The 26846-nt window shown below is 37.6% G+C and overlaps 1 protein-coding gene across 1 annotated transcript in view; it reads left to right on the forward strand.

Moving 5' to 3' along the window:
• Positions 1-26846, forward strand: part of PNPLA8 (patatin like phospholipase domain containing 8) — a 46587-nt gene that overhangs the window by 18173 nt on the left and 1568 nt on the right. Inside the window, exons 5-9 of the mRNA XM_047095338.1 lie at positions 1907-2001; positions 4918-5089; positions 7893-7950; positions 10757-10951; positions 20070-20265. Coding sequence (XP_046951294.1) covers positions 1907-2001; positions 4918-5089; positions 7893-7950; positions 10757-10951; positions 20070-20265 — 716 coding nt within the window. The remainder of the gene's footprint in view (positions 1-1906; positions 2002-4917; positions 5090-7892; positions 7951-10756; positions 10952-20069; positions 20266-26846) is intronic.

Genomic DNA, 26846 nt, shown 5'->3' on the forward strand with positions numbered 1-26846 from the left:
ATTTTTGGGACAGAGAGAGACAGAGCATGAACGGGGGAGGGGCAGAGAGAGAGGGAGACACAGAATCGGAAACAGGCTCCAGGCTCTGAGCCATCAGCCCAGAGCCCGATGCGGGGCTCGAACTCACGGACCGCGAGATCGTGACCTGGCTGAAGTCGGACGCTTAACCGACTGCGCCACCCAGGCGCCCCGTAACAGTACTATTTTAAAGAGTGATCATGACTATGACTTCTTTTTTTCCGGTTGAAAAAATTTATCGAGATATTAACTTACATTAGTTTCAGGTGTACAACACAATGATTTGCGGCACACAGGACAGCCCCCACAGCACAGTTGTCCGGCCCCAGGTGTCACTCGTGCTGCCGATGGGACACCTGGGTGTAGGGGAGCGTGAGAAAGCAGCCAGAATGGGAAGTGTATGTTGGAAGGAGGAAGGTGTGAGGGCTTGTGAGGAAAAGAACCCAGATCTTTTATTTCTTTTGTATATGAGAGCCCGGTAGGCTGTTAGGCTGATAGAATCAACCTGGCAGGTATACTTATTTTTAAATTTGTCCTGAAGTAGTTTATAAATAACAGCATTTTAAAATAGTTTTCTTCCTGATTATACAAGTAAACCTGGGAGGGAAAAAAAAGTAAAGAAAAGCAAACCAAAATTGTAGCTCACAATTCCTAGATTATTTTTAATATTTTGATTTTTTCAAATCTTTTTTTCTTGCACAAGTATATATATGTGCATGTTTATTTCTTTTTATATGATAGTGGTGGTCATATTGTTAAATATATTTATCCAGCATTATCTCTAATTCTTCATGTCCCCTCACTTTGATTTCATAATGTATCTCTTTAATAAGCCATCTTATCTTCTCTTACCTCTCTTTAAATCCACATTATTTCTTAAAATTAAAAAAAAAATCAGCATCTTTCATTTTCTATTTTATTTTTTAAAATGTTTTTTAAATTTTATTTATTTTTATTTTATTTATTTTTTATTTCTTTAATTTACATCCAAGTTAGTTAGCATATAGTGCAACAGTTATTTCAGGAGTAGATTCCTTAATGCCCCTTACCCATTTAGCCCACCTCCCCTCCCACTACCCCTCCAGTAACCCTCTGTTTGTTTGGTTTTCTATTTTAATCTTAGAATATTTTCTAGTGATTTCCTGTTAGTTTGACACTCTAAATTTTATTTGGTGGTCCCTGACTAACCACCACGATTCTCTGCCCCACATCTTGTATTGGGTTTAGACCATTTCACTGTGTCTGTATATTTTCCTAGTGTTAAGAATTGTCCACGTGTTACACACATCCTGAATTGGCCTACACCTTCTAGCCTGTTTCATTTTTCACATTTATCATCACGCATTTTGCTGCCTTGGCAAAGATCGAGAGATGAGCAAAGTCAGCAGCATAAATTATCTTAAATGTAGGGCATTACCTTAAAGTTGTTGAAAGTTTAAAAAAAATAATGAATAAAAGAAAACTTAAAAGTATGACTAGCAAAGTAGAGACAACGAAAATATACATAGAAGCATAGATAACCAACTTGTAGTGGAGGGAGAAGAAACCACCAGTATACGGCGTTCCAAAACTGGTGAATGGAGGTTTTAAGTATTTTCCACAGTTGGCGTGTTAAAAAAGTATATTTTACATTGGCATATCTTTGTAGTCTTACTCAAAGAGATACTAGCGTAAATTTTAAAATGCGTTGCTATGACACAGGTTTTATACCATTATTTAGTACTGGAGTTTTGAAAGTAATCTTAAAAACAGGCAGTTTTTACTGATGCTAATTTATGTTACTAATTTTTGTGTTTGCATCTAAGCTAGAAAAGCAACTTGTAGGCTTGTTTTATTCAATACTTAATTTCCTTGAAACAGGAATTTTTATCTTCCTTTTTGTCTGTAGGGGTGTGGTTGCTCTTCAGACACTGCGAAAATTGGTTGAACTTACTCAGAAGCCAGTTCATCAGCTCTTTGATTACATTTGTGGTGTGAGCACAGGTAATTATTGGCATATGGAAGCCGTGCCTCCCAGCAGTATGCATTTAAAATTCTGGTTATTCTCTGAAGTGGTGGGTATTAGTTTTATGTTTTAATGATGGATAATCCTTTGATTGGCTTAATGAACTTTATAAAATGCTTATTGGGAGTAAGGTAACATTCAGAAGTGGTTTTTAATGTGCTTTCCTAATACGTTTTAAATAAGCCACAGTGACGAATACAAATTACGAATTATTGCTTTATGGTGTAGTCACCTCAAGGAAAGTGATAAAGTGGAAGGAAGGTAGGGACCAAAATTGTACTTGAACCAATGGAGTGTTAAAGATGGATACAATTTCATTTTTTGGTGAGACGTGTCCCTCTGTGAGGAAATTGCTTTTTATAACATTTTTTTGTCTGGTTGTTTAAAACCTGAATTTAAGTTGATAAACGTGAGAATGCGTGTTTTTTAAAGCCTGCTTCTTAATATTGCTAGGTACATTTAAAGTTGTAGTTTCATATGTGTATAGAATAAGTTGGCAACTTAGGATATGATTGTTACTGAATAATTTCGTAGTTTTCCTTGAGTCACCATCAGATAAATTTTTGTTTTTTCTGTTGGTTTTTCTGTTTCCTTCCATGAGCTCTGTCACCCATACATCCACCCGTGCCCACCTCATGTATACATTAAGCCCCTCGGGATACACATAGCTATTGTTTACCCCTGAGGTAACACTCAAGAACTATTAGGATTGTGGATCCTTGCTGTGTATTTTACTGTTTGACCTGATAATTTCTCACTTCCTGTTAGTTGATCTTCATAGGCTTTTATTTCTATTTCTTTTTTCTCATTCTCTTGAATTAAGATAGTACTAAAGACTACTAGTAACAAAAGCAAATGACTTCTCCACATTACATGTGTCCAGTATGCTGACACATATATTTGAGCCCACATATTTGAGCTCACATATTTGAGCCCAATATGCTCAAAGGGCATGTTAATTAATGTTCAGTTTTGAAAGCTTAATGAGCAGTTAAAGGAATGATTCAAACACATAAGGAATCGGTGATTCTTATGATGTTCCATGAAATGAACACTAATTCCCCAAGATATTAGGTTACAGAAAGTTGTTGGGTTATAGGAAGTTATTACAGGTTTCTTTACAGAGGACTTCACGGATACTTTAGTATATTAAAAATGCATTGGGGACACCTGCGTGGCTCAGTCGGTTGAGTGTCCAACTCTTGGTTTTGGCTCAGGTCATGATCCCAGGGTTGTGGGATCGAGCTCCTCTGCAGGCTCTGCGTTGAGTGCAGTAAAAGTGCGTTGGGACTCTCAGAATAGGAAAATAATATTTATTTCCCAATTTGATTTAACTGTGGCAACTTTTCCTAAAGAGACATTTCCTAGGGCTAATGTTCTTTGACACTTGTTTTGCAGCTTTACCCTGACCATTTCTGTTAAATTTTGTAGTAGTTCTTAGCAATTCACACATTTAAACAAGCAAACTTCCTGCTTTGGCACCACTGTTAGTAGGTGGATGCTCAATAAAGAGAATTTTAAATCACAGAGATTCATCATCCATGAAGCAGGGTATCTGTTTATGTGATATACATACATTTCTGTATTTGTCATGATCTGTCTTTTCCATTCTCTTCTGGCTTACGTTAACCTTAACTTCGAATACAGTGCTTATAGTTTTCCTTTCTTCTTTCCATTTTGTGTATTCTAACGTAGAAATTTTCTTTGCACTTAGAATTTTTATAAACTTAATAAATATATTTAATTTAAAGGTAATATCCTTACTGGTTCAGTAAAATTTAGTTTTAAAATAATCTCATGTTTATAGTAGCTGTACTTGAAAGGAACTTAATTTTTGGCAGGTTATTTCTTGTGTTAGAGATTTTCTGCAAATTGAAAAAAATAGTTTCTATTATATAGTGATGCCATACAATTTAATTTAAAACATAAGCTGTTTTATCTTTTACTAGAATAACACTGAATATAATAAAATATTTAAAACTCATTATGATAATGAGTTGCTGTTTTTATTCTGTTTATAATGTCAAAATAAACTGTCATTCTGTATAGGTCTTTACCCCCAACCCCCCAAAGCTTTCTCGCCTATTTTTCTCCTGAATTCAGGTTTAGGCCAGTTAGATACACTAGGTGGCAGTGTGTCCTGCCACGTGCAGCTAGGATATGAAATCGGCTATTTAAAAGGATATCCCAGAGACCTAATCACTTTTTTTTTAATTTTTTAATGTTTATTTTTGAGAGAGAGAGAAAGAGAGAGCTAGCGGGGGAAGGGAAGAGAGAGAGGGAGACAGAGAATCCAGAGCAGGCTCCGTGCTATCAGTGCAAAGCCCGATGTGGGGCTCGAACTCATGAACCGTGAAATCGTCACCTGAGCTGAAGTGGGATGCCCAACCGACTGAGCAACCCAGGTGCCCCGAGACTTAATTTCTTTCCCCTGGACCAACTTGAAGGAGTAATTATTTTAATGAATTGTTAAGTTTTAAGGAATCTATGAAGGTTAGAAAGAACATCATCAACCACAACTTAATTGTGTGTTATTTGATTTAATGCAAAACAACCATTTTTTATATTTTAAAATTGATCCTCCTTATCATTGGTTGACATTTAGTCCTTACTGAGGCCGGGTAAAGACCTTTACCTGTGTTAATCCTGATATAAAAACATGTATACATTTTTAATTTTTTAATTTATTTTTTACTTATCATCTTTAGTTATTATACATTTTTTAGTTACCTTTATTTTGTAGATGAAGAAATCAGGGCTCTGGCAGGTTAAGTAGTTTGTCCCAGGTGACACAGGGAGTGTTGGAGCTAGAATTTTAACCAAATCTGTGAGTTGGGAAGTCTTATAAGTACTGTAACGTCAATGTCGGAAAAACCAAGCATTCTTTCTTCCAGGTGCTATATTAGCATTCATGTTGGGATTGTTTCATATGCCGTTGGATGAATGTGAAGAACTGTACCGAAAATTAGGATCCGATGTGTTTTCACAAAATGTCATTGTTGGAACAGTCAAAATGAGTTGGAGCCATGCATTTTATGACAGTCAAACCTGGGAAAATATTCTTAAGTAAGTTACAATTATTTTTTAATGTTTGATTATATAAATAACATGTGCACATAATTAAAAAAGAATATTAAATTATTGGTACCAGTTAATTAGAGATGACCACTGTTACTATTTTGGTGTGTAATTCCAGTCACCGTTTTTTTTGAGTTCATGTGTGAGATTTGCATGTAGAAGTTTCAATTCTTTCTAAGAATTGAGACCATCTTATAGATTGACATGTTTGCACCTTGTTTTTACTTAACATATTAATCTTTCTCAAGTCATTAACAAATATTCTTCTAAAGCATTAATAATTTTTAAACATTTTTTCCAGGGTACTACAAAGGCTTTCTACTCACTTTTCCAAAAATATAAGCATAAAATTGAAACCTTTAAAATCACCCACAATACCATTCAGAGCTGTGGACCTTATATTTTCCTCTAGTCTTTTTTTCTACACTGTATACATTCTCATACGTATTTTATATAGCAGAGATTATATTGTAGTTTCAATTTTATATCCTTTCCCTATTTCCAACTTTGTGAAAATCTCTTGACAAATTTTTAAAGACTATGCTCCACAGTGTGATGGTACCATATTTTCTGAACCATTTACGTTTAGGATATTTATATTCTTAATTTATTGTGATTATGAACAGTGCTTCAGTATGCATATCTATATAATAATACTATAAAATAGACTGTAAGCCAGTTTCTCTGTTATGAAGTGTTTTTTCCTTTTGTTACTCGTTAGGGTATCTTCATATATTTGCTTATTGCTATTTCAGTGAAGGTTCTTCAAAGCCTTCCTTATTTTTAATCACAGCATTAATGACCTTTCTAAGTGTGATTAGTTGCTTTTTTCTTTCCCTACTTTTTCACTTGGCTTGTGCTGCAAAGCATACCACTCCAAAACTTAATGACTTATTTAAAAAAAATTTTTTTTAATGTTTAGTTTTGAGAGAGAGAGAGAGAAACAGAGTGCAAGCAGTGGAGGGGCAGAGAGAGAGAGGGAGACACAGAATCCGAAGCAGGCTCCAGGCTCTGAGTGGTCAGCACAGAGCCTGACGCAGAGCTCGAGCTAACAAGCCAAGAGATCATGACCTGAGCCAAAGTAGGATGTCTAACTGACCGAGCCACCCAGGTGCCCCAAAACATGGTGGTTTAAAACAACCTGATTCTGTGGTGTGGTCATTTCTTCTGTTCTTGCCTGACTGAACTCACTCCCACTCACACCACAGCTGAGATGGCTCCCGTGCCGGTCTCTCTCTACGCGGTCACTCTCATTCTGGACTTCATCCCATTAGAGTGGTCTGAGTTTCAAAAGGGTAAGCCCCAGTGCATAAATACTTATCAAGCCTCACTTTAATGGCATGTTTGCTGATGTCCCCTTGACCACAGCCACTGAAACCTAAGGTCTCTGGGAAGGGACTGTATATGAGGATATGGACATCAAGAAGTACCATTCACTGGGGGGCCATTATTGTTACCTATCACATCTGCTCTCTGGCTTTTTTTTTTTTTTTTTGTCTTTTGTTTCTCTTATTTATTGAAAGCATATTTCTGCTTTTTTTTTTTTCTGAGATCATTTTGTGTTATTTTAGGGACACTTCAATTATACCATCAGTAGAATCTACGAATGGTGACTTTTTTTTTTTTGTATTTTCACATCCATCTGAAATAAGCAATTAGTGTTCCTGACTTTCTTTTTGAATTTATGTTCATGACTTCACTAAAGCATATTACCTCTGTTTATAAAATCAAGGTTCAAAAAAAAAAAAAAACAAATGTGAACTTTGCTTAAACTGTAAAAGCAGCATGTTCCCAGGAACTCTGTCCCAATTTTACAGCAAGATTTCTATGAAAAGATTATTAGAAGAATACAATTGAATTGGTCTTCATGCAGATGAAACCTATAGATCAGGTTCGGAAAGACAAAGATCTTGTCCGCTTTAGAAAGTATTTTACATCAATATTTATAAAAGATTATACAGGGTAGATCACCACCTAATTTGTGCATACTACCTACATGTGAAATTCACTAATACTGTATTTGAAAATTATGAATATTGTTTGAAAAAAAATGTCATCAGAAACATGTTTTTTCTTTTTGAGGCAAGTTGGCAGAGAACATAGTCCTTATATTCAATAGAGGGGAAAATTACCTATTTTTAAGCCAGGGAAAAAAATGTGCTCTGAAATAAAACTCCCTTATAATGGAATTGTGGGAATTGTTGCCCAAGGACAATATCTGTAATGTTGCAGTAATTCAGGTGCCAACTCAGATGATTTTCCAAAGCATTTTTTAGGAGTGACTTTGGCTCTGTATTGCTAAAACAGGTTTAAAGTCTAAATGCTCTGCTCTGGTTTTTAGATCACTCTGTAACTACGCTATATACTTAGGCAGCTTTATCTCAGCACAGTTCCTCTATATTGTCAGGAGGACCCTGAAGACAACAGGTTTATTCTGCCTCCGTGCCTTTACCCCTTCCACATCCTGGCATTGATGTGTTTCCTTGCCATCCCCTGCTGCCCTTCTCAAGCCACCCCTCCTTGCAGCCTGGGATGATTCCTCCCCATACTATAGATACCAGCAGTTGAAATCAGAGCTTAACAAATAACTATATATTGTTTTGTGTGCACTAATTGTACTATAAGGCACCTAGAGGTGCCTAATTTATTATATTTCTTATTTTTATATTTCTTGTTTGTCGCTCATAGTACTTTGACAAAGCCCTGAGCAAACAGTGTTTTCATATTGTATGTTCCTTGATGTTAGGAGATAAAATCATTTTGATATAATTTAATTTTCTCCTTTATAAAGGGATAGAATGGGATCCTCACTAATGATTGAAACAGCAAGAAACCCTACATGTCCTAAGGTAAGTTTAGAGTCTTAAATATAATACCAATTTGGAATTCAAGGTCAGGTTGAAAGCACTTATTCTGGAGGCTCTTTCTCTATTAAGGGAAACATTTCTTAGGAACCTCTTTTAATAGATTATATTAATTTCTTACATCTTGGGCCATTCTGTGAAGATACAGGATGTGTTCATTAGACCTCTTCTAAACAAAATTTTTTTTTAATGTTTACTTATTTTTGAGAGGGAGACAGAGTGTGAGCAGGGGAGGAACAGAGAGAGGGGAAGACGCAATATCCGAAGCAGGTTCCAGGCTCTGGGCTGTTAGCACAGGGCCCAACATGAGGCTCGAACCCCACAGACCATGAGATCATGACCTGACCCAAAGTCAGACGCTTAACCAACTGAGCCACCCAGGCGCCCCAATAGACCTCTTCTATATCCAGTAAGAGTACAACAGAAGAACATGAAAGACTAGGACTAAAAATAAGGAAGAATTATTTTATAAGGTTAATCAAATCTAGTGATTTAAGAAAGTCTGGCATTTCCTCCTCTAAGATTTTTAAAAGAAATTTTATATGCCTGTAGATATAGGTTAACATCCGAATGGAACCTAAATTTTAAAAGTGTTAATGCCACTAGGATATGTCTCAGTGTGGCTGCTCTTTTTATTTGTTTTGTTTGAAACCCAGTGGTCTGAGTATTGCTTGAGTTCTGTGTTCTTTAATAATACTTGTTATTTGAAGAAGGAATAGGATTTATGTATTTCAGAATCCCTTGCAGCTTGTATTTATTCTTTGGATAATAATCTGTAACCATGAAAAATCAAATACAGCTCCCTTTATTTCTCTTATTTATTTAAAAAAAAATTTTTTTTTTAACGTTTATTCATTTTTGACACAGAGAGAGACAGAGCATGAACGGGGGAGGGTCAGAGAGAGGGAGACATAGAATTGAAACAGGCTCCAGGCTCTGAGCTGTCAGCACAGAGCCCGACGCGGGGCTTGAACTCACAGACCGCGAGATCATGACCTAAGCCGAAGTCGGCCGCTTAACCGACTGAGCCACCCAGGCGCCCCTCTCTTGCTTATTTAAATTTTGTTCATACCTTTTTCTTTTTTGAAATTTATTTCTGAGAGAGAGAGAGGGCACGCCAGAGAGAGAGAGGGAGAGAGAGAATCCCAAGCAGCACAGCCCAGAGGCTGTCACGGGGCTTGATCTCATGAAACTTGAGATCATGACCTGAGCCAAAATCGAGAGTCGGATGCTTAACAACTGAGCCACCAGGTCCCCCTCATTCATTCTTTAGATATTAACTATAAGCCCAATGTGTCAACACTGTGCTAGGCACTTTGGAGACCTTAATCAGTAAATGCAGACATGGAGTTTATGGTCCAGTAGGGCAAGTAGGCATTAATCAGGTAATCACACAAATGACATATAGTTTCCCTGAAATAAATGCTATGGACAACAAAAACAGTTCTCTGAACGCATGTATTTACAGGGACACGAGGGAAGGCTATTCTAAGGACATGAGGTTTGAGATCTTAGTGTGGAGGCTGATGAGTAGGAGCATTGCTGGCAAGGGAAGGACCTGTGCGGGAGGAGGCATGGAGAAGTGCAGGAACTGAGAGTTCCAGAAGGCTGGAGCCTGAGGATTCAAGGGCATCGTGCAAGTTGAGACTGAAGTGGCAGGTGAATCAGACCAGCCGGGCCTTGGAGGCCATGTCATAACGAGACGAACACGGCTCTTTTGGAGGAGACCCCCGGGTGTGCCCTACACCTCTCGTTGGTTCCCCTGTATGTCTTCAGAGCTTTCTGCTTGTTTGTTTTTAAGTCTTAGGACTTGCCAACTTTAAATAAAAGAGTAGGTGTAAGGGACTTAAGCCACCTCGAAAAGTAATTCACTTGTGATAAAAGGGTTTATCGTGTTTCCCACATGATTCTTAATTCAGCCTGTCTATCGACCAATCCATAGACCCCCCTGGATTTTGGTGTATGATGACTCTTACCCATGGTGGCCTAGAGACACACTCAGATCACTCGTGGGATCTAGGAATATCCCGTTTGGTTTATAAAATAACAAAGCACACAGGCCCCTGACAGGGCTTGGCACAGAATCCTAATAACTTTGGCCTCCTCAATACCTTTCACCTTCTTCAGTTTATATTATAAGTCATTAACAAGTACAACACATTTTACATAAATTCAACTGATATCAATGAAATCCGAGACCCAAGATGGTCATTGTTAGTTATTTCAATAAAAATTTACCCAGCTACCAGTTATTAACTATAAGAAAGCCCTGAGAGTTTGTATAGTGTTAGTTTCAGTTACTAAAGTCATAGTGCCTTCAAAGAGAACAGAAACAAAGACTAATCCGTAAATACTGTGAAAATAATGTGTTTATTCTTCTTCAAGTAGTTTGTGTTCATTGCTACTACTGCTGTGTTGATTATTATCCAAAGATTTGCAAGTTTATGTCTTCTTAATGTCTTTTTACATAGCTAATCAAATCATGTAGTCAAAAATATCTTATTCTTGCCTTACAAGACCTGGGCTCTAACCCCTGAGCTACAGGACCTCACTATTATTGTCTTATAATACATTTCTCAAAATTATCTCAGTCCTTGTATCTATTTTCCCGTAAAGAACTACCTAGTTAGAAACATCTGGTTCCCTTTGCTGAACATCATATTTATGTTATACATTTATCTTGATGGGTAGAATTGTAGGTGGTTCATACACTACTAAATAATACTTAATTTTTCACAGATCCCCAATACGACTGTTTACAGTGGGTATTGTTCACTTTTTAATTTACTAGGTAGCTGCAGTAAGTACCATAGTGAACAGAGGGATAACGCCGAAGGCTTTTGTGTTCAGAAACTATGGTCACTTCCCTGGCATCAACTCTCACTACCTGGGAGGCTGTCAGTACAAAATGTGGCAGGCCATCAGAGCCTCGTCTGCTGCGCCCGGCTACTTTGCTGAGTACGCACTGGGAAACGATCTTCACCAAGTAAGTTGACCGTGGCTTACCTTTGAAACATTCATGTAATTATAGAATCGGCACTTATCAAATGTCACATTTGTTTCCGTGTGGTAAAAGATGTGCCACACGGAATGTTTTTATTTATTGTTTGTTTTCCTAAATCAACAGGCCTTCTGGCTTGAGAACACATTTTAGGAAAGATTTGTGTGTGTGTGTGAATTTTACATAATGTGATTCATAACTAATTATCACTTATTGATGGAAAAATGTGTGGCTTTTCAAATGTAATAAAAATTAAAAAGAAAACATTCAAATGTAATAAAATGAAATAAAAATTCAAAGTGAAACATGGTCCCTGGGCACGCGGAGCCCAATCTGTTTGACAGTTTTGGTGGACATATTTTGAAGGAGATGATATAAAATAATAAGTTAGCTATGTGCTGGACACTTACATAGTCCTTGGCATGCATTGTGTCACTTAATTATCACTGCCTATGAGGTGGACAGAGTTATTCCCCTTTTACAGATGAGATATTGGAGTCTTGAGAAATGTTCACTAACAAGTAGGATCACAGCTAGCAAGCGGCAGGATCAGGAAGCTGTCTATAGTTACACTATTTCGAAGTTTATGGCTAAATGATGTATAACATTGACTATTATTTCTGGTAATTTATTCTTTTTCTGTAATGTAGACTTATTTATCATGAATCTTTCCTCTGTCAAGTTTTTCCCATTATTCATGGAAATCTTAACTCCTAACTACACTAAATGATAAAAAAGTGACGAAAACTCTTCAGCTGATACTACCAAAATATGTTTTATATATCCTTAATTTTTTAGATGATATCCCACTTAAAGTCAATCTCATTCCATAGAGCTACTAACCTTAACTTTACTCTCTAGCAGTGAAGTATTTGTTGTGCTCTATGTATTTGGTATTTGGATAAATGTTGAGAGGAAAACTATTTTGATAAAGATTTTCAGATGTCATTCAGAAGCTCCTACATACATCGTTTGTCTATATGAACTACACATCAACTATATAATTTCAGTTTACATGTGTCAATGTTATAATAACAAATACTTTTATCAGTTTTATTTTCTCTTATGTTTTTATAGTACCTTACACATATTTTAAAATATTATGGTCAACTATCCCATTTTCCTCTGTCTTTCTAGAAGTAGTGTCACAATCTTTGTAGTCATGAATTTAACATAGGATTCCTTTTGTCTTTGGAGCCACTTCAGACTGTTTCTTACTTTGTCAAATCAGTCATTGTTGAATTATGTAAGGCACTTCCCCTGCTCGCCTTTCTTCTTTCTTCCACCCACTCAGGGCAGAAAGTGCTAGCTGGAGAGTCCTTCTGACATTGGTTTCAAGACTTATTGGTCAAAATAAAATTCTTACTTTAATATGTACCTTGCTGTTCTAACAATGATTTCTGCATATTCTTCTCACCATGTCACAAACGGAGATAAATTTAGACCGTGTATTCAAAACGTAGTAATTAAGGTTTATAACATAACTTTAAGATGATTGTCATGCTACAAAGTCACAGTTATGCCAAATATTAGTAGAAGTCTCAAATGATAAGTTACTGCATTTCAGGACCATGTGTTCCCGACTTCCAAAGAAGTTATCTCATTTTCTCTTTATTTTTTTCATCTGAGAGGAGGTAGCTCTAAAGTTTAATTCAGTCCTGGAGAATACATAATAACAAACCAAAGTAATCCAAGTGGTTCTCTTTCCATTTCATTTAGACTGGTGATATTTCTTTTCATGCTTAGCCATTTTTATATTGATGACCATAATCTTTGAATTTAGGTTGAGCTACAGATTAAAATAACTTATTGTACAAAATTTATGTAAAGCATGTAATCACGTGTACAGAGAATATACTTGGATGTAAATCAGTGACTTGACTCGGGAAGATTTGCACATCTAATTAATCATATTTTAATGAAATCTGGATTCTAAGCAAGCCCTATTGTTAAGAATATTTTTCTTATTCTCTTCCAAACATGAGGAAGAAATGGGATATTTTTCTACTGAAAGGACACCGTGAAAGATTGATTAGAACATTCTAAGATGTGAATGATCTTGATTGTTTAAACAAAGAAAACATTCAAGTGAAGTTCCTTTCCAACCCTTCAGAACTTGTTACGAAGTTTAAAACTAAAATATGGTGCTTACTTATTACAGTCCTCTTATCCCAAGCTCTTTGAATAATTGAGTTATTTCCAGACTCATCTTTAAAATCTCTTTTAACTGTCATGTCTGACATATGTTTTAATGTAAGTTACTTCATATCCTTTTGGAACCACGTAGAGTATAAATTATAGACTAACATTCTGTTTGAGCAGTTATTGAAAGCAGTGCTATAATTAAGAGGTGCGAGTAGGTAGATGTATGGATTACATTTGCCTTTGCCTATAAAGAAAAGAATATGGTAATATTTACAAGGTTTATTACATGTCTTGGAAAATTATAAAGTGAGAGGAATTCTTTTTGAGTAGTTTTCTAATCTATTATTTCTCTCCCCCCTGCCCAAGTAGCATCATATCTATCTTGAAATAGTGCGTTTTACATAAAATTATCCCTTCTCTCTCTTTTTAACTTTCATTGGTGTACAATTGATATACCCCAAAGTGAACATATTTGATGTATACAGTTTGATGAGTTTGGACATATGCATGTCCCTTCTCTCTTACCTTTTCCCATCTCCACCTCCAGAATTGAATCATTAATTCTCTCCCTTTGGAGAAAGACCCTGATAAATTCATTTGCTCTAAAGGTTTTCATGACAGATTTTCATATATTATTTGTCTTAGGCCTAATTTACATTGTGAAAGGTTATGTCCAGAACTCAGAATACATTAACCTAAAGGGGATTGTGATATTTCATGTAAATGTTCCAGGTAAATAGTATCTTCAGCAGAAAGAACCGGCCGGCACCTGGCAGATTGTGCCTGCGCCAGGCCACAACTATTAATTTTCAGTATAACTGGTCAAAAATGTAGTGACTGCTTGCTCAGTGCCAGAAACTGTGTTAACCTTGAAGACCCTAAAGGTTTTAATAAGTGCCAGTTTATTGCTTGCGTTTCCTGGGTTCTACCCTCGAATAGCTCAAGCTAGGGGAATGTAAGCACAGGAAAATAATAACAGGATAAATTCAATAATGAAAATATGTACAGGGGTAAGAAGTAGCATAGAAGATGTGGTTTATTCTATCAGGACTGGCTTTACAAAGATGTTTCCACTGCAGTTGAGAGGTAAAGAATGAGTAGTTGGGCAGGATAGAAATGGGATTGGGAGGGAAATAAGAAGAGCTTAATGCTTTTAGAGTTTCTCTTGAGGGTGATAAAAACATTTTGGAAATAGACGGTGGTGATGGTTGTAAAACATTCTGAATGTAATTAATGCCACTGAATTGTTACCTTAAAAATGCTTAAAAGGACCAATTTTATGTTTGGTGAATTTTACCATAATAAGAAACAAAGTTTTTTTTAACTCAGAATAAGCTGAGATGAGATGATTAGGAGACATTCACATTGTGCAATGGTTATTTCCTGGATGGGATTCCGTATGATTTGAAATGATTAAATGTACATTAAAATCAATCAAAAGTATTTAAATTTTAGGCTGTTAAGTGCATGTATGATGTACTGCTATTAAAACACAATCCTGTGTGTATCTCTGAGAGATAAGTAGCAAATTATTCAACCAGTTCATTTTTTTTAATTTTTTATTTTAGAGAGAGAGAGAGAAAGCGCGCGCGTGCGCGCACGTGCATGAGTGGGGGAGGGGGCAGAGAGAGAGGGAGTCACGGAATCTAAAGCAGGCTCCAGGCTCTGAGCTGAGATCATGACTTGAGCCGAAGTCGGAGGCTTAACCAACTGAGCCACCCAGGCGCCCTGCAATCAGTTCATTTTTTAAGTCTTTTTTACGTGAGCATCTAGCAGTGGGCCTGGCAAATACACAATAAATAAATAACTGTAAATATGAATACTTAAATGAATGGAAAGGTTAAAGGAAATACCACAGTCGTAACATTAGCCTGATGACTTCCTGATAGAAGAGGCATTTGACAGGAGTGGGCTAAGTATAACAGGGCTCAAGGGACGGTGTGCCTCTCCATGGACTAGAGTGAACACAAAAATCTTAACTTCTGCATGTATTTGATGGAAAATAGGTAAAGGTAAAGGAATGGGAATTTAAAGCATGACTATTAAAACCGTTAGAAACCTGGCAGCTCTTTATTTGGGGAGTGGTTTTGTTATTATCAATTTTTGCTACACCTTGCTTGCCCCTTCTTATCTTTTCTCCCTTTTTTGTCTTTTATGACCCTTCTTTATGGGCTTTTATAATAGTGAAGTATTCCATCTAAAATACTGAGATGATTAGAAGTTACAGACAGTATAACCAGAATTTAAAATAAAATTTTTAAAAGAGGTAACTTACTTGCTGAATTAGAAGTGAAATGTTCTGTTCTGAAATGTCTCTGTTATGTGATAGGTATTGTTCTAATGTCCTATTAATTGAAAACAAAGGAAAAAGTTGAAAGTCTTAAAATTTATATTTGAGAAGCCTTTACGAAATAATTAATGCTACCTACATTCAAGGAATCCTAGTAGGCTTTCACAAAGTTAAACAGTACAAATTGCCGATGTAAAACTGTCAACAGATGTATAAAAATAGCTAATTTTTAAAAATTCTTTTAGAGAGGGAGAGAGCGTGAGCAGTGGAGAGGGACAGAGGGAGAAAGAGAATCTTAAGCAGGCTCTGCACTCAGCACAGAGCCTCATATGGGGTTTGATCCCACGACCCTGGGATCATGACCTGAGCCAAAATCAAGAGTCAGATGCTCAACCAACCGAGCCACCCAGGCACCCTAAAGATAGCTAAATTTAAAAATAGTTCCTTTCAACTGGTGAATGATAAACTATGATACATCCAAATAATTAAATACAACTCAGCAATAAAAAGGAATGCATTATGGACATGTGCAGTGACATAGATGAATCTCAGAAGCATTATTCTAGGTGAAAGAAGCCAGACTCAAAACACTGAATACCATATGATTCCATCTATCTTGATAACAAGAGCTAATGTGTGACCTTGGAGAGTAGATGGAAGAATGGATTTTGAAGATAAGAGGATTGAGCATCTGAGAGTCTAGGGTGTTAGAAAGTTGTGAAGTCACGTGGGGTGTGATAAAGAATTTCTACCCCTTCCTACATGGGATAGTAAGGAAGCCTGTGAACCAGGTGCTCACCAGTTTGTTGAATGGGGAGGTGACAGGTGACAACAGTGGTGGTGGCTGGGGGGAATAGCAGAACCGTCAAAGCACATGAATTTTCCAAGTCGATTGAGACTAATAATGGTCTAGAAGGAACACTAAAGAATAAATAGGACACCATCCTCCTAACCACTAAAGTATAGGAGATATGAAAGAATCAACAGCTACCTGGGAAACAGTATTGGGGAAGAGCCACATTTCTGTTAAAGAGAGCACTTTCAGAAGAAGGTGAGATGACCTTGGCGGTTTCAACTGTGGAGCAGTTCCGTACAGCACAGTGGGAGACGTCCGGGAGGAGTGAAAGACTGTGTCCCTGGCAAGCAAGCTCAGGGACTTGAGTGGCAATGTTGAATGGTGCAAAGACGCTGGAGTTTAGAATAACATGTGAATTTAGCCCCTATCGGGTCTGAGGAAAGTGAGCCTAGTAGCTCTAAAAACCGTAAAAGCCATCCCACCCTCCGCGGTGATCATTTCCAGGAGACACAGTGTCGGTTCACCTGCTTCAGGCTCGGCACACTCGAGGCTGGCACGCCTTTCGGCCTGGCATGGCGTAGACGGACATCCGAGTTTCTGCTGGATGAACCAAGGCGGCCTACTCGGTGGCACAGAAGGTTTACTTCTCCCGGTCTTACTGGCACTTTGATCCGTTTAAGATTCTCATCGTTTGTGTGTATTCTCTGCCATGCTGTTTTGGGTTTCGGAATGACTTAACTGTTTTCCTAACACGCATGCTGAAAATTAGGCCTGTGGGATCTGTAATAAAGGTAAGCACGATGCTCGCGAGTGTGCTTCAGTCACACATGTCCCTCTTCCTTAGTCTAGATGAGGGAGGGAAGCTTCCCCCTCCTTAGGACACCTCCTGCCAGTCGGGTGACAAATGACAGAACCCAGTCTCCCCCTTTTTTGTGTCCCAGACCTGAGGCCGTCCACAGGCCAGCTTTCTACAGTCTGTAGGTTTCAGCGACAGTCCAAACTCGAGCCTTTATCAGCCACAAAGGGACTTTCTGAAAACAGCCAAAGAGCTGAAATGTGGTGGGCCTGCGAATAAACGGGCCCCTGTTGACTGAAGATGTCTTTTGAAAGAATAGCCTTTTCTCGTGAAAGTCAACACGTGTGGATACCTAAAACACATTCTTTTGAAGAGATGACGCTAGAGAGTGATGGAGATGAGCGCCTCGGGGGAAGGTAGAGATCAGATCCGAAGTGGTAGCAAACAACCCATCCTGAAATGGAGACCAAAACGAGCAGTGAAAACACGTGACCCAACGGTTTTTCTGCGAATCCACACAGCCCCGCGTATGCCTGTTACCCCAGGGGAATCCTGAGGCTACACCCTGGGGATGAATGACGTGGGCCGTAATAAAGGACCGTTAGGCTCGCATCGGCTGTTCCATAACTAAAGAGCCAGTTACCTCTGGGACATTTCTGTGCTGCTGCCTTCTAGTGTAATCTCACCGACGCAGGGTGTTACTTGAGATACGTGTTTTTGAAAAGTTGTTTTGGCAACGCTTAAAATAATGAAGAGTTGTCATTATCTGTGATCTATGAAATAAATCCTCCCCCTCCCCCTAAGATAATGGAACATAAATTCACAAAAAGGTAAGGTGCGTTTCTCTTTTGTTGTGGTCCGTGAGAAATTTTAGTGACACTGGTTACTTCATTACCAAGGCAAAATGCTGCATGTTTTTAATGGGGCCTTGAAGCTAGAGAACACTAGTGTTGGCAGTGGGGGAGGAGGGGGAGGTGATTTTCCACAAGGAAAGGAAGCCACTTGGCAGAAGTCTCTGATCCTTTGAGTCCCCAGTTTTGTAAAAAGACAGTCAAATCACTACCTCACTGGAGCTTGGATCGCCGCATGTACTGCTTTTTACCTTTGTCAGAAACTTGCAGATTACTGGGGGAAAGGCTGTTGGCAAACACTTCTTGAAGTTCTAGGGCCGGTACTAAAATAAGTTGCCATTGAGCCTATACACTCAGTGTAGTACCTAATCCTAAAATTTTAGAAATTATCAAGTCACATCTTATTTTTAAAAGTCGTGATGCCTCTGCCAAAGAGCTAGGAAGTAGAAGCTAAGCTGAGATTGGAATTAGAAGCAGCAATATTTCTGATCTGTGTTTTCCCCCACAATTCTGAATCATCAAGAGAAAATTGAAGCACCATCATTATATTCTTTTTTGAAAAGCATATGGCTTATTGCAGAAAGGGTTTTTATTAAATGCACACCCCTGTTCACACACTCTGTCCTAAGGAGAACTTAGCCATGCAAAGTGGCTCATTTGCCTAAGATCCTAGTTTGCCATAATTTTGCTGTAGTACACTAAAAAAGAATTTTGAGGGGCTCCGACTTTGGCTCAGGTCATGGTCTCACGGTCCTTCGGTTTGAGCGCTGCGTTGGGCTCTGTGCTGACAGCTCAGAGCCTAGAGCCTGCTTTGAAAGCTGCGTCTCCCTCTCTGTCTGCCCCTCCCTTGCTCTCTCTCTCGTGCTCTCTCTCTCAAAAATAAATAAAACGTCAAAAAAATAAAAAATAAAAACGAAAAAGAATTCTGAAAATACAGGTCTTAAGGAAAAATATTACTTCTTTATACATCTTTATCCCGTAATATTTGTGTCACTGTAATCTCAGTGCCTGTATTTCACGTGTGTACTGCCTTAGGACATGCCAATTTAAGCTTGTATCTCCTCTTCCTATTCTTGAGGAAAACCTGTTTTTTCAAAATTCTTTTTCAGTGTACTAGTACAGAATTAGGCAGTCTCTTATCTTCCAGTAGAGACGGACTGTTTTCAGCTCAACATGTTAGGATTATTTCACTTAGGTTCTTGCTGGATCGATTACTCTTGGCCCATGTTTTGAAGAGTAAATGGGAGTTAGTTGAGCTAAGAAGGGGGCTGGAGAAAGTGTTCTGAGTGAGATAGCATGTCCAAAGGCACAAAGGCAAGGGGATGTGGGTTATCAAAAACCTGCAAATAATTAATGAATGACTGGACTGTAGGCTTAGAAGCTGACCAAATCTGTGTGGCACTATCTGGAATTAATGGGAGACAGTTACAGAGAGGGCGATATGGGTGTATTCGAAGGAGTAACTTTTCCAACAGTTTATAGTTTTTCAGGATTGAAGGGATACACTAATACCAAGAGAGGTTTATCCCAGTAATGCAAGGCTGGCTATATACTTTTATTCTACAGTTTTACAGTATTTTTTGGCATGTTTAATCCTCCTTCTGAATTCTTCAAAATAATAGTTATGATTGATAAATGCTTACCATTACAAGGTTTGCCTACTTTGTTTAGATGATATGTGTGTTTTAATGAATGTGATACTTTGAAATTGTATTGTTCACAGAGTTGCAGTGAAATTAGTTGAATTAATTTGTTTCTATTTGACTTATGAACAAAAAGCTAGTTTTAATCGATTGGTAGAACCGCAATTTTTTTGTTTGTTTTTATGTAGACTCTATAGTGACCACTGAACAAGGATAATATCTTTAAAGGTTAATTCTGTTTAAATTACCTTTTAAATTACCTTTAAAAGGTAATTCTATTAGTTTTAGTAGTTTTGAGAAAAATATGCAAAGCGATCAAGGAAGAAGTTAAAAGAACTTTCATAATAGGAAGGGAAAGTGTGATAAGGCCAGTGAATTTTCCCAATGTCTTTTTTGAAGCTGTGGTAGACAAAATAAATACTCTAAGGGAACTTCTTGTCTTTAAGTAATTTGTTCCATTCACTACTCTCCTTGTGAGTAAATTTCAAACTGTTTAAAATACAGCTTTTGTTTTCATGTTTGTAAAATGGAATTTCACTTTTCAGAGTTCTGCACTATATTTTCTTGACTCCTGTTTTGCAGGATGGAGGCTTGCTTCTGAATAACCCCTCAGCGCTCGCCATGCACGAGTGTAAATGTCTTTGGCCGGACGTGCCCTTGGAGTGCATCGTGTCTCTGGGCACCGGGCGGTACGAGAGTGATGTGAGAAACTCTGTGACGTACACGAGCTTGAAAACCAAGCTGTCGAATGTTATCAACAGTGCTACGGATACAGAAGGTTAGTCTGTTTGCCACCTTAAAGCACCGTAACGTCTCAAGTTCACTTTTGGGTAGCATATGCCGCTGCCGACTATGAAAGAGTGTGTTGTGTCTACACGGGAGGCTCACGAATGTAGGGGAGCAAATCTTATGTTTCCATTTCTCCTCACTCATTTCTTCTCAGTGACCCCAGAAGAGAGACTGTTCTTCACCTGGGCCCTGGTGTGTTACCTTTGCCTGGGTACAGTTGGAGAAGTATCTGAAGCAGGATTAGCACAAAGGTTTGGTTGGAGACTCTTAAAATGTGAATTAAATCCTGTCTTTAGCCTGCTCCGAACCCTCTAGGCTTCCCATCACACTTAGACCAAAATCCCAAAGCCTCAATCACTGAGATATACCAGGTCCTTTAAGAACTGCGTCCCTCCCCCTCTCCTTGCATGGCCCCCCTCTGTCAAGTCGTCCAGCCACACTTTAGTTCTTGCTGTCCTCAGACTCGCTAGGAAGTCTCTTGCCTCGGGACCTCTATAGTTGCTGTGCTCTCTCTGTGAGGTCTTCTCCCACATTTATTCTTGATTAACTTCCCTGTTTCATTCAGGTCTCTGCTCAGATGTCACTTCCTCGGAGAGACTGTTCCTGATTCCTTTCCACCCCCTCACCATGTCATTCTAACCTCTTTACCCTGCTTCTTTCTCTCTCTCTTTTTTTCCAACTTAGAGCGTTCTCTCATTGTGTGGATGTGGATTACATATTTGCTTGTGTGGTTGCTTATAGTCTCTCTATCCTGCAAGAATACAAGGTGGAAACTTCTCCAGTTGACTATGTTGACTGCAATGCCCACCACATAGTAGGCAGTCAGTGAGTATATGTTGAGTGTCCAGTTTTGGCCTAGAGGTGTAGATCTTCTTATTTTACTATTTTATTTTAAGTCTTTTATAAATCCGTTATTCAGTTCTTAAAAAGAATTGTCACCATTTAACAGCACCTTGCTTCTGAATCTCATTCTTTCCATATCATCAAGTCATTAGCCTACATGAGGATCTTAAACTCCCCACTAAGGACTTTTATCTATTAATGACAGCCCAAGAGAAGCTTATATACTGGATTTTTCACTATCTGAAATTTTGTCATCAAATCAATAAAATACTCTTTTCTCTCTTTTTTTTTTTCCCCATTACATTTTTACTGTATTCGATCACAGCACAAATGCATTTGACTTACACCCGGAATACTAAACTTCCGAATGTTTACATTGAAATAAGTGCCTGTGGTGGCATAAAACAACTTTCTTAAGGATGGCATGACACTGCTTCTGTGATACGATACGTGTGGCATATTTTTATGGACATGCAAGTGAGAAGTTAAAACAGAATGGTGCTTGATCTGTGATTTAAAAATAGTAAAAGAAAATTTCTTACTATTTTTCATCAGACTCTGAAATTACCACCATTCTTATCAAGAAGCATATATCTAGGTCTATACAATATTGTGATTGTATAATCTGCTGAGAAAAAGAAGCCCTAATCAGCCAGTCTCAAAATATTTCTGTGTATCTGTTGCAAACCATGTGATGGACTAATTGGAATTTTCAAGAAACAAGTAATGCTGCTTCCACTCTAGTGTGCTTACACTCTAGTTAATGAAAAAATTGAGTGAAACGTATGTAATTGCTGGTACTAGATGGTTCTTGAACTATAAAAACTGCAGTTTCTGGGAATGCAAACTGGTGCAGCCACTCTGGAAACAGTATGGAGGTTCCTCAGAAAATTAAAAATAGAACTACCCTACGACCCAGCAATTCACTACTAGGCATTTATTCAAGGGATACAGGTGTGCTGTTTCAAAGGGACACATGCGCCCCAATGCTTATAGCAGCACTATCAACAAGAGCCAAAGTATGGAAAGAGCCCAAATGCCCATCGATGGATGAATGGATAAAGAAGATGTGGTATATGTATACAATGAAGTATTACTCAGCAATCAAAAAGAATGAAATCTTGCCATTTGCAACTACGTGGATGGAACTAGAGGGTATTATGCTAAGCGAAATTAGAGAAAGACAAATATCATATGACTTCTCTCATAGGAGGACTTAAGATACAAAACAGATGAACATAAGGGAAGGGAAGCAAAAATAGTATAAAAACAGGGAGGGGGACAAAACATTAGAGACTCTTAAATATGGAGAACAAACAGGGTTGCTGGAGGGGTTGTGGGAGGGGGGATGGGCTAAATGGGTAAGGGGCACTAAGGAATCTACTCCTGAAATCCTTGTTGCACCAAATGCTAACTAACTTGGATGTAAATTAAAATAAACAAAATGGTAAAAAGGAAAGAAAAACAAGGTATTATAGAAGTATGTGAAACATTTATTAATAAAAATATTTCCAGGTTTAAAAGAAATGCAATTCCATTTAGCTCATTCTAATATATTATCAATTAATAAATGGTGAATAGTTGTAAATGATTAAAACTATGAATTAAGAAGGGGAGGGGCGCCTGGGTGGCGCATTCGGTTAAGCGTCCGACTTCAGCCAGGTCACGATCTCGCGGTCCGGGAGTTCGAGCCCCGCGTCAGGCTCTGGGCTGATGGCTCGGAGCCTGGAGCCTGTTTCCAATTCTGTGTCTCCCTCTCTCTCTGCCCCTCCCCCGTTCATGCTCTGTCTCTCTCTGTCCCAAAAATAAATAAACGTTGGAAAAAAAAAAATTAAAAAAAAAAAAAAGAAGGGGAATAAGAAAACTAAAATAGGTTATTGTGGAGATTTTACAATAAGTAAATTAGACTAGGGTCGCCTGGGTGGCTCAGTCAGTTAAGTGTCGGACTTCGGCTCAGGTCATGATCTCAGGGTTTACGAGTTTGGGCCCTGTATTGGGCTCAGTGCTGACAGCTCAGAGCCTGGAACCTGCTTCAGATTCTGTGTCGGCCCCTGCCCCACTCGCCCTCTCTCAAAAATAAATCATTTAAACAAAATTTTTTAAAAAGAAGTGAATTAGACTTGATACAGGTCTTAATAAGGTTAAGACTTCCACTGCTGGCCATGATAAAATAATAGAAACCATACATTTCCTCTCACCTTAAACCATTAGCAAACTGAACCAAACCGACATTAGATGTCTGAAATGAATGATACAAAAGGGACCCAAATCAAACTTCTAGAGGTGTCATGGGTCAGTCATCCCTGAGAGAAGGAAAATAAATGAAGTAATTTTTGCAGTTGTGCAGCTTGCTACCTAAAAAGCATTTCTAGATTACAGCACAGTGAGGGGTGAACCTGAAAAAGCAGAATAAGATACAGAACTATAGCTCATGGAGGCCAAGGAAACTAGAATTTTTGGGCTAAATATAACAGGAGGAAGCTTCATAGAGAGAGTGCTCCAGACATACAGGGGAGTCCCCTTGAGTACTGATCGGTGCATACCTGTGAGGAAACTACCGAAGGCAGGGGAAGAACCACCAGGAAGGTTAGACAGAACAGTTCTTGGAGCTCACATAGGACCCAGAGTAGCTCAGATTTTTATCAATAGAATAGAAGGAACTTGTGTTACAGGAGATCATGCAGTGGGGTTCTCAGAAGAGCGTTGTTTCTGTAGTGGCATCAGATTAGTTCTAGACTGAGGGCTGCTCTGGATCCACTCTAACACTGCTTAAAAGCAATCCTCAAAAAGATCAAATTGAATCCAGTTAACAGCATCCGTTGTTAGAATAAAATCAAACACTGTTAAAGGAATACAATAAATTCCAGTACAGAAAAAAACCAAAAATTCACAGTGTTTGGTATCCAATAAAAAATTACCAGGCATACAATGAACCAAGAAAAGACACCCTTCACCAAGAAGAGCAAATCCAATCAATGAGAACAGACCTAGATATGAATCAGATGATAGATAGGCAATTAGCAGACAAGGACATTACAGTAGCTATTAAAAGCAGGCTTTACATGTATAGTGGGCTGGAGGAAGACTTGAACAGGATAAGGAGAGTAATGAATGATACAAAATGGACCCAAATCAAACTTCTAGAGATGAAAAATACACTATCTGAAGTGAGAAAGATGCAGCTGACGAGATGAATAGCAATTCTACATAAATACTTGCAAGAAATAGAAGAAGGGTAAATACTTCCCAACTCATTCTATAAGGCCAGCATTACCCTGACTCCAAAACCAGGCAAAAAAAAAAAAAATTGTAAAGTACATAAAAATACCAATTCCTGATTAGTTTCCTCATGCTGAAATTCTTAAAATATTCTAACAAATTGAATTCCGAAATACGTAAAAAGGAGAATACAGCATAACCAAGTAGGATTCAACCAAGAATACAGAGTTGGTTTAACATTTAAAAACATCAATATAATTCACCATATTAATAGACTAAAACATGAAAAATTTGTGGTAGTTTCAATAGATGTGGAAGACTCTGACAAAATTTGACATCCATTCATGATAAAAACTCATAGTAAATTAGGAACGGAAGGAAACTTCCTCAGCCTGACAAAGGACATTTATAAAGAATGAAAAAAAAAAAAACCAAGAAACCTAGAGCTAGCATTATATTTAATGGTGAAAGACTGAATACTTTCTTTTTAAGATCAGGAGCAGAGTAAGATGTCTCTCATCACTTCCAGTTGGCATTGTCCTGGAGGTCCTTTCCAGTACTACAAGGCAATAAAAGGATATAAAAAGCAGATAGATTAGATGTGAAGTAAATATTTATAGATAACACCATGGTCTATGTTGACAATCCCAAGGAATCTATTAAAAATCTCCTAGAATCAACAAGTTGGAGAACACAAGGTCAGTAAAAATCAATTATGTTTCTGCATACTCACAACTGGAAGTTGAAATTAAATATATACAAAGATAGATGTCATTTATAATAGCATGAGAATATTAAACACTGAAGGAATTATTTAACAAATAATGTGCAAGACCTGAACACTAAAAACTATATTACTGGAAGAAATTAAAGAAATACTGAGTAAATCAGTAGATATACCGTATTCATGAATTGGAAAATCTCAGTGTTGTTTCAGTGGCACACCACAAATAGATCTATAGACACCATGCCATTGCTATGAGAACGCAGACAGCCTTTTTCTGGGGTGGAGATTTAACAAGATGACTGTAAAATTTACATGGGTGTGCAAAGGACTTAGAAGAGCCAAAACAATTTTGAAAAAGAACAAAGTTGGAGGACTTCTGCCCTCTGATCTCAAGACCATAAAACTCCAGTAAGCAAAGGACTGTGTATTTGCATAAGGTTAGACCTTTAGATAAATGAATGGTACATAATAGTACAGAAATTGATCCATACATGTAAGCTCAAAAGATTTTTAATAAGGAAACTAAATGGGGAAAGGATGGTCTTTTTAACCAATAGTATAGGGACAGTTAGGTAGCTGTAGTCAAAAAAGTGAATCTTGACCCTTCACAGTATATACAAAAATTAATCTGAAATGGATCATAGATTTCAATATAAGAGTTAAAACTATAAAACTTCTAGAAGAATACCCTGGAGAAAATCTAAATGACTTTAGTTTAGGTAAAGATTGTTTAGATAGGACACAAAAAACATGAACCAAAAAAAAAATAAAGTAGACTTTATCAAATTACAGATTTTGCTCTTCAGAAGACAGTCTTAGTAAAATGAAAAGATAGTCTGTAGACTGAAATAAAATACTAGCAAAACATGTATCTGATCCATTATCAGAACCAAATACATAAACAGATCTAAACTGTATAGAGAATTATATATATACATACATACATATATAAATATAACGTATAAAAGAAAACATTCAGAAAATATTTGAACACTTTATTGAAGAACATACGCAGATGACTAAAAAGTACATAAAAGACTTTACATCATTAGTCATTAGAGAAATGAAAAGTAAAACCACAAAATACCACCACACATTCTCTAGAATGGCTAAAATTAAGGCTGACAATACCAAGTTTTGGCAGATGTGAACAGTGGGAACTCTGATATATTAATGGTTGGAATGCAAAATGCTGTGGCCATTTGGAAAACGGTGTTGCAGTTCTTAAAAAGGTAAACATGTAACATTGTCTACTGTGCTTCATATAAAAAAAAAAGATAAACACACTTTTCCCATATGATCGAGCAGTTTCATCCCAGAGTATTCCCTCAAGAGAGATGGAATCATATATCCACAAGAAGACTTATATGTAAATTCTTACTGTAGGATTGTTCCAACTAGCTAAAAACCGGAGAGAACCAGAACTGGAAAGAACAAACTGTGGTGTATATCTGTGCAATGGAATTCTACTCACCAGTGAAAAGGAAGGAACTATCGATACATACATACTATGACAGGGATGAATTTCCAAAGCGTGTTGCTATGTAAAAGAAGCTAGACACAGAACTATGTATTTCTGATTCTATTTGTATGAAATTCTAGAAGAGCCAAAGAGTAAGGAGAGGAGGAACTATAAAAAAGGCATTAAGGACTTTGGGGGGTGATAGAAATGTTTTATGTCTTGATTGTTGTGATTACACAAAAGTATACATTTGTCAAAACTTCTCAAATTATATACTTAAAACTGGTGAATTTTATCGTAGATAGATTATACCTCCATA

Source organism: Lynx rufus, unplaced genomic scaffold, assembly GCF_022079265.1.
Source record: "Lynx rufus isolate CCGP_SWC_20201006 ecotype Redwood Valley unplaced genomic scaffold, mLynRuf1.p SCAF_4, whole genome shotgun sequence".
Taxonomy (NCBI): domain Eukaryota; kingdom Metazoa; phylum Chordata; class Mammalia; order Carnivora; family Felidae; genus Lynx; species Lynx rufus.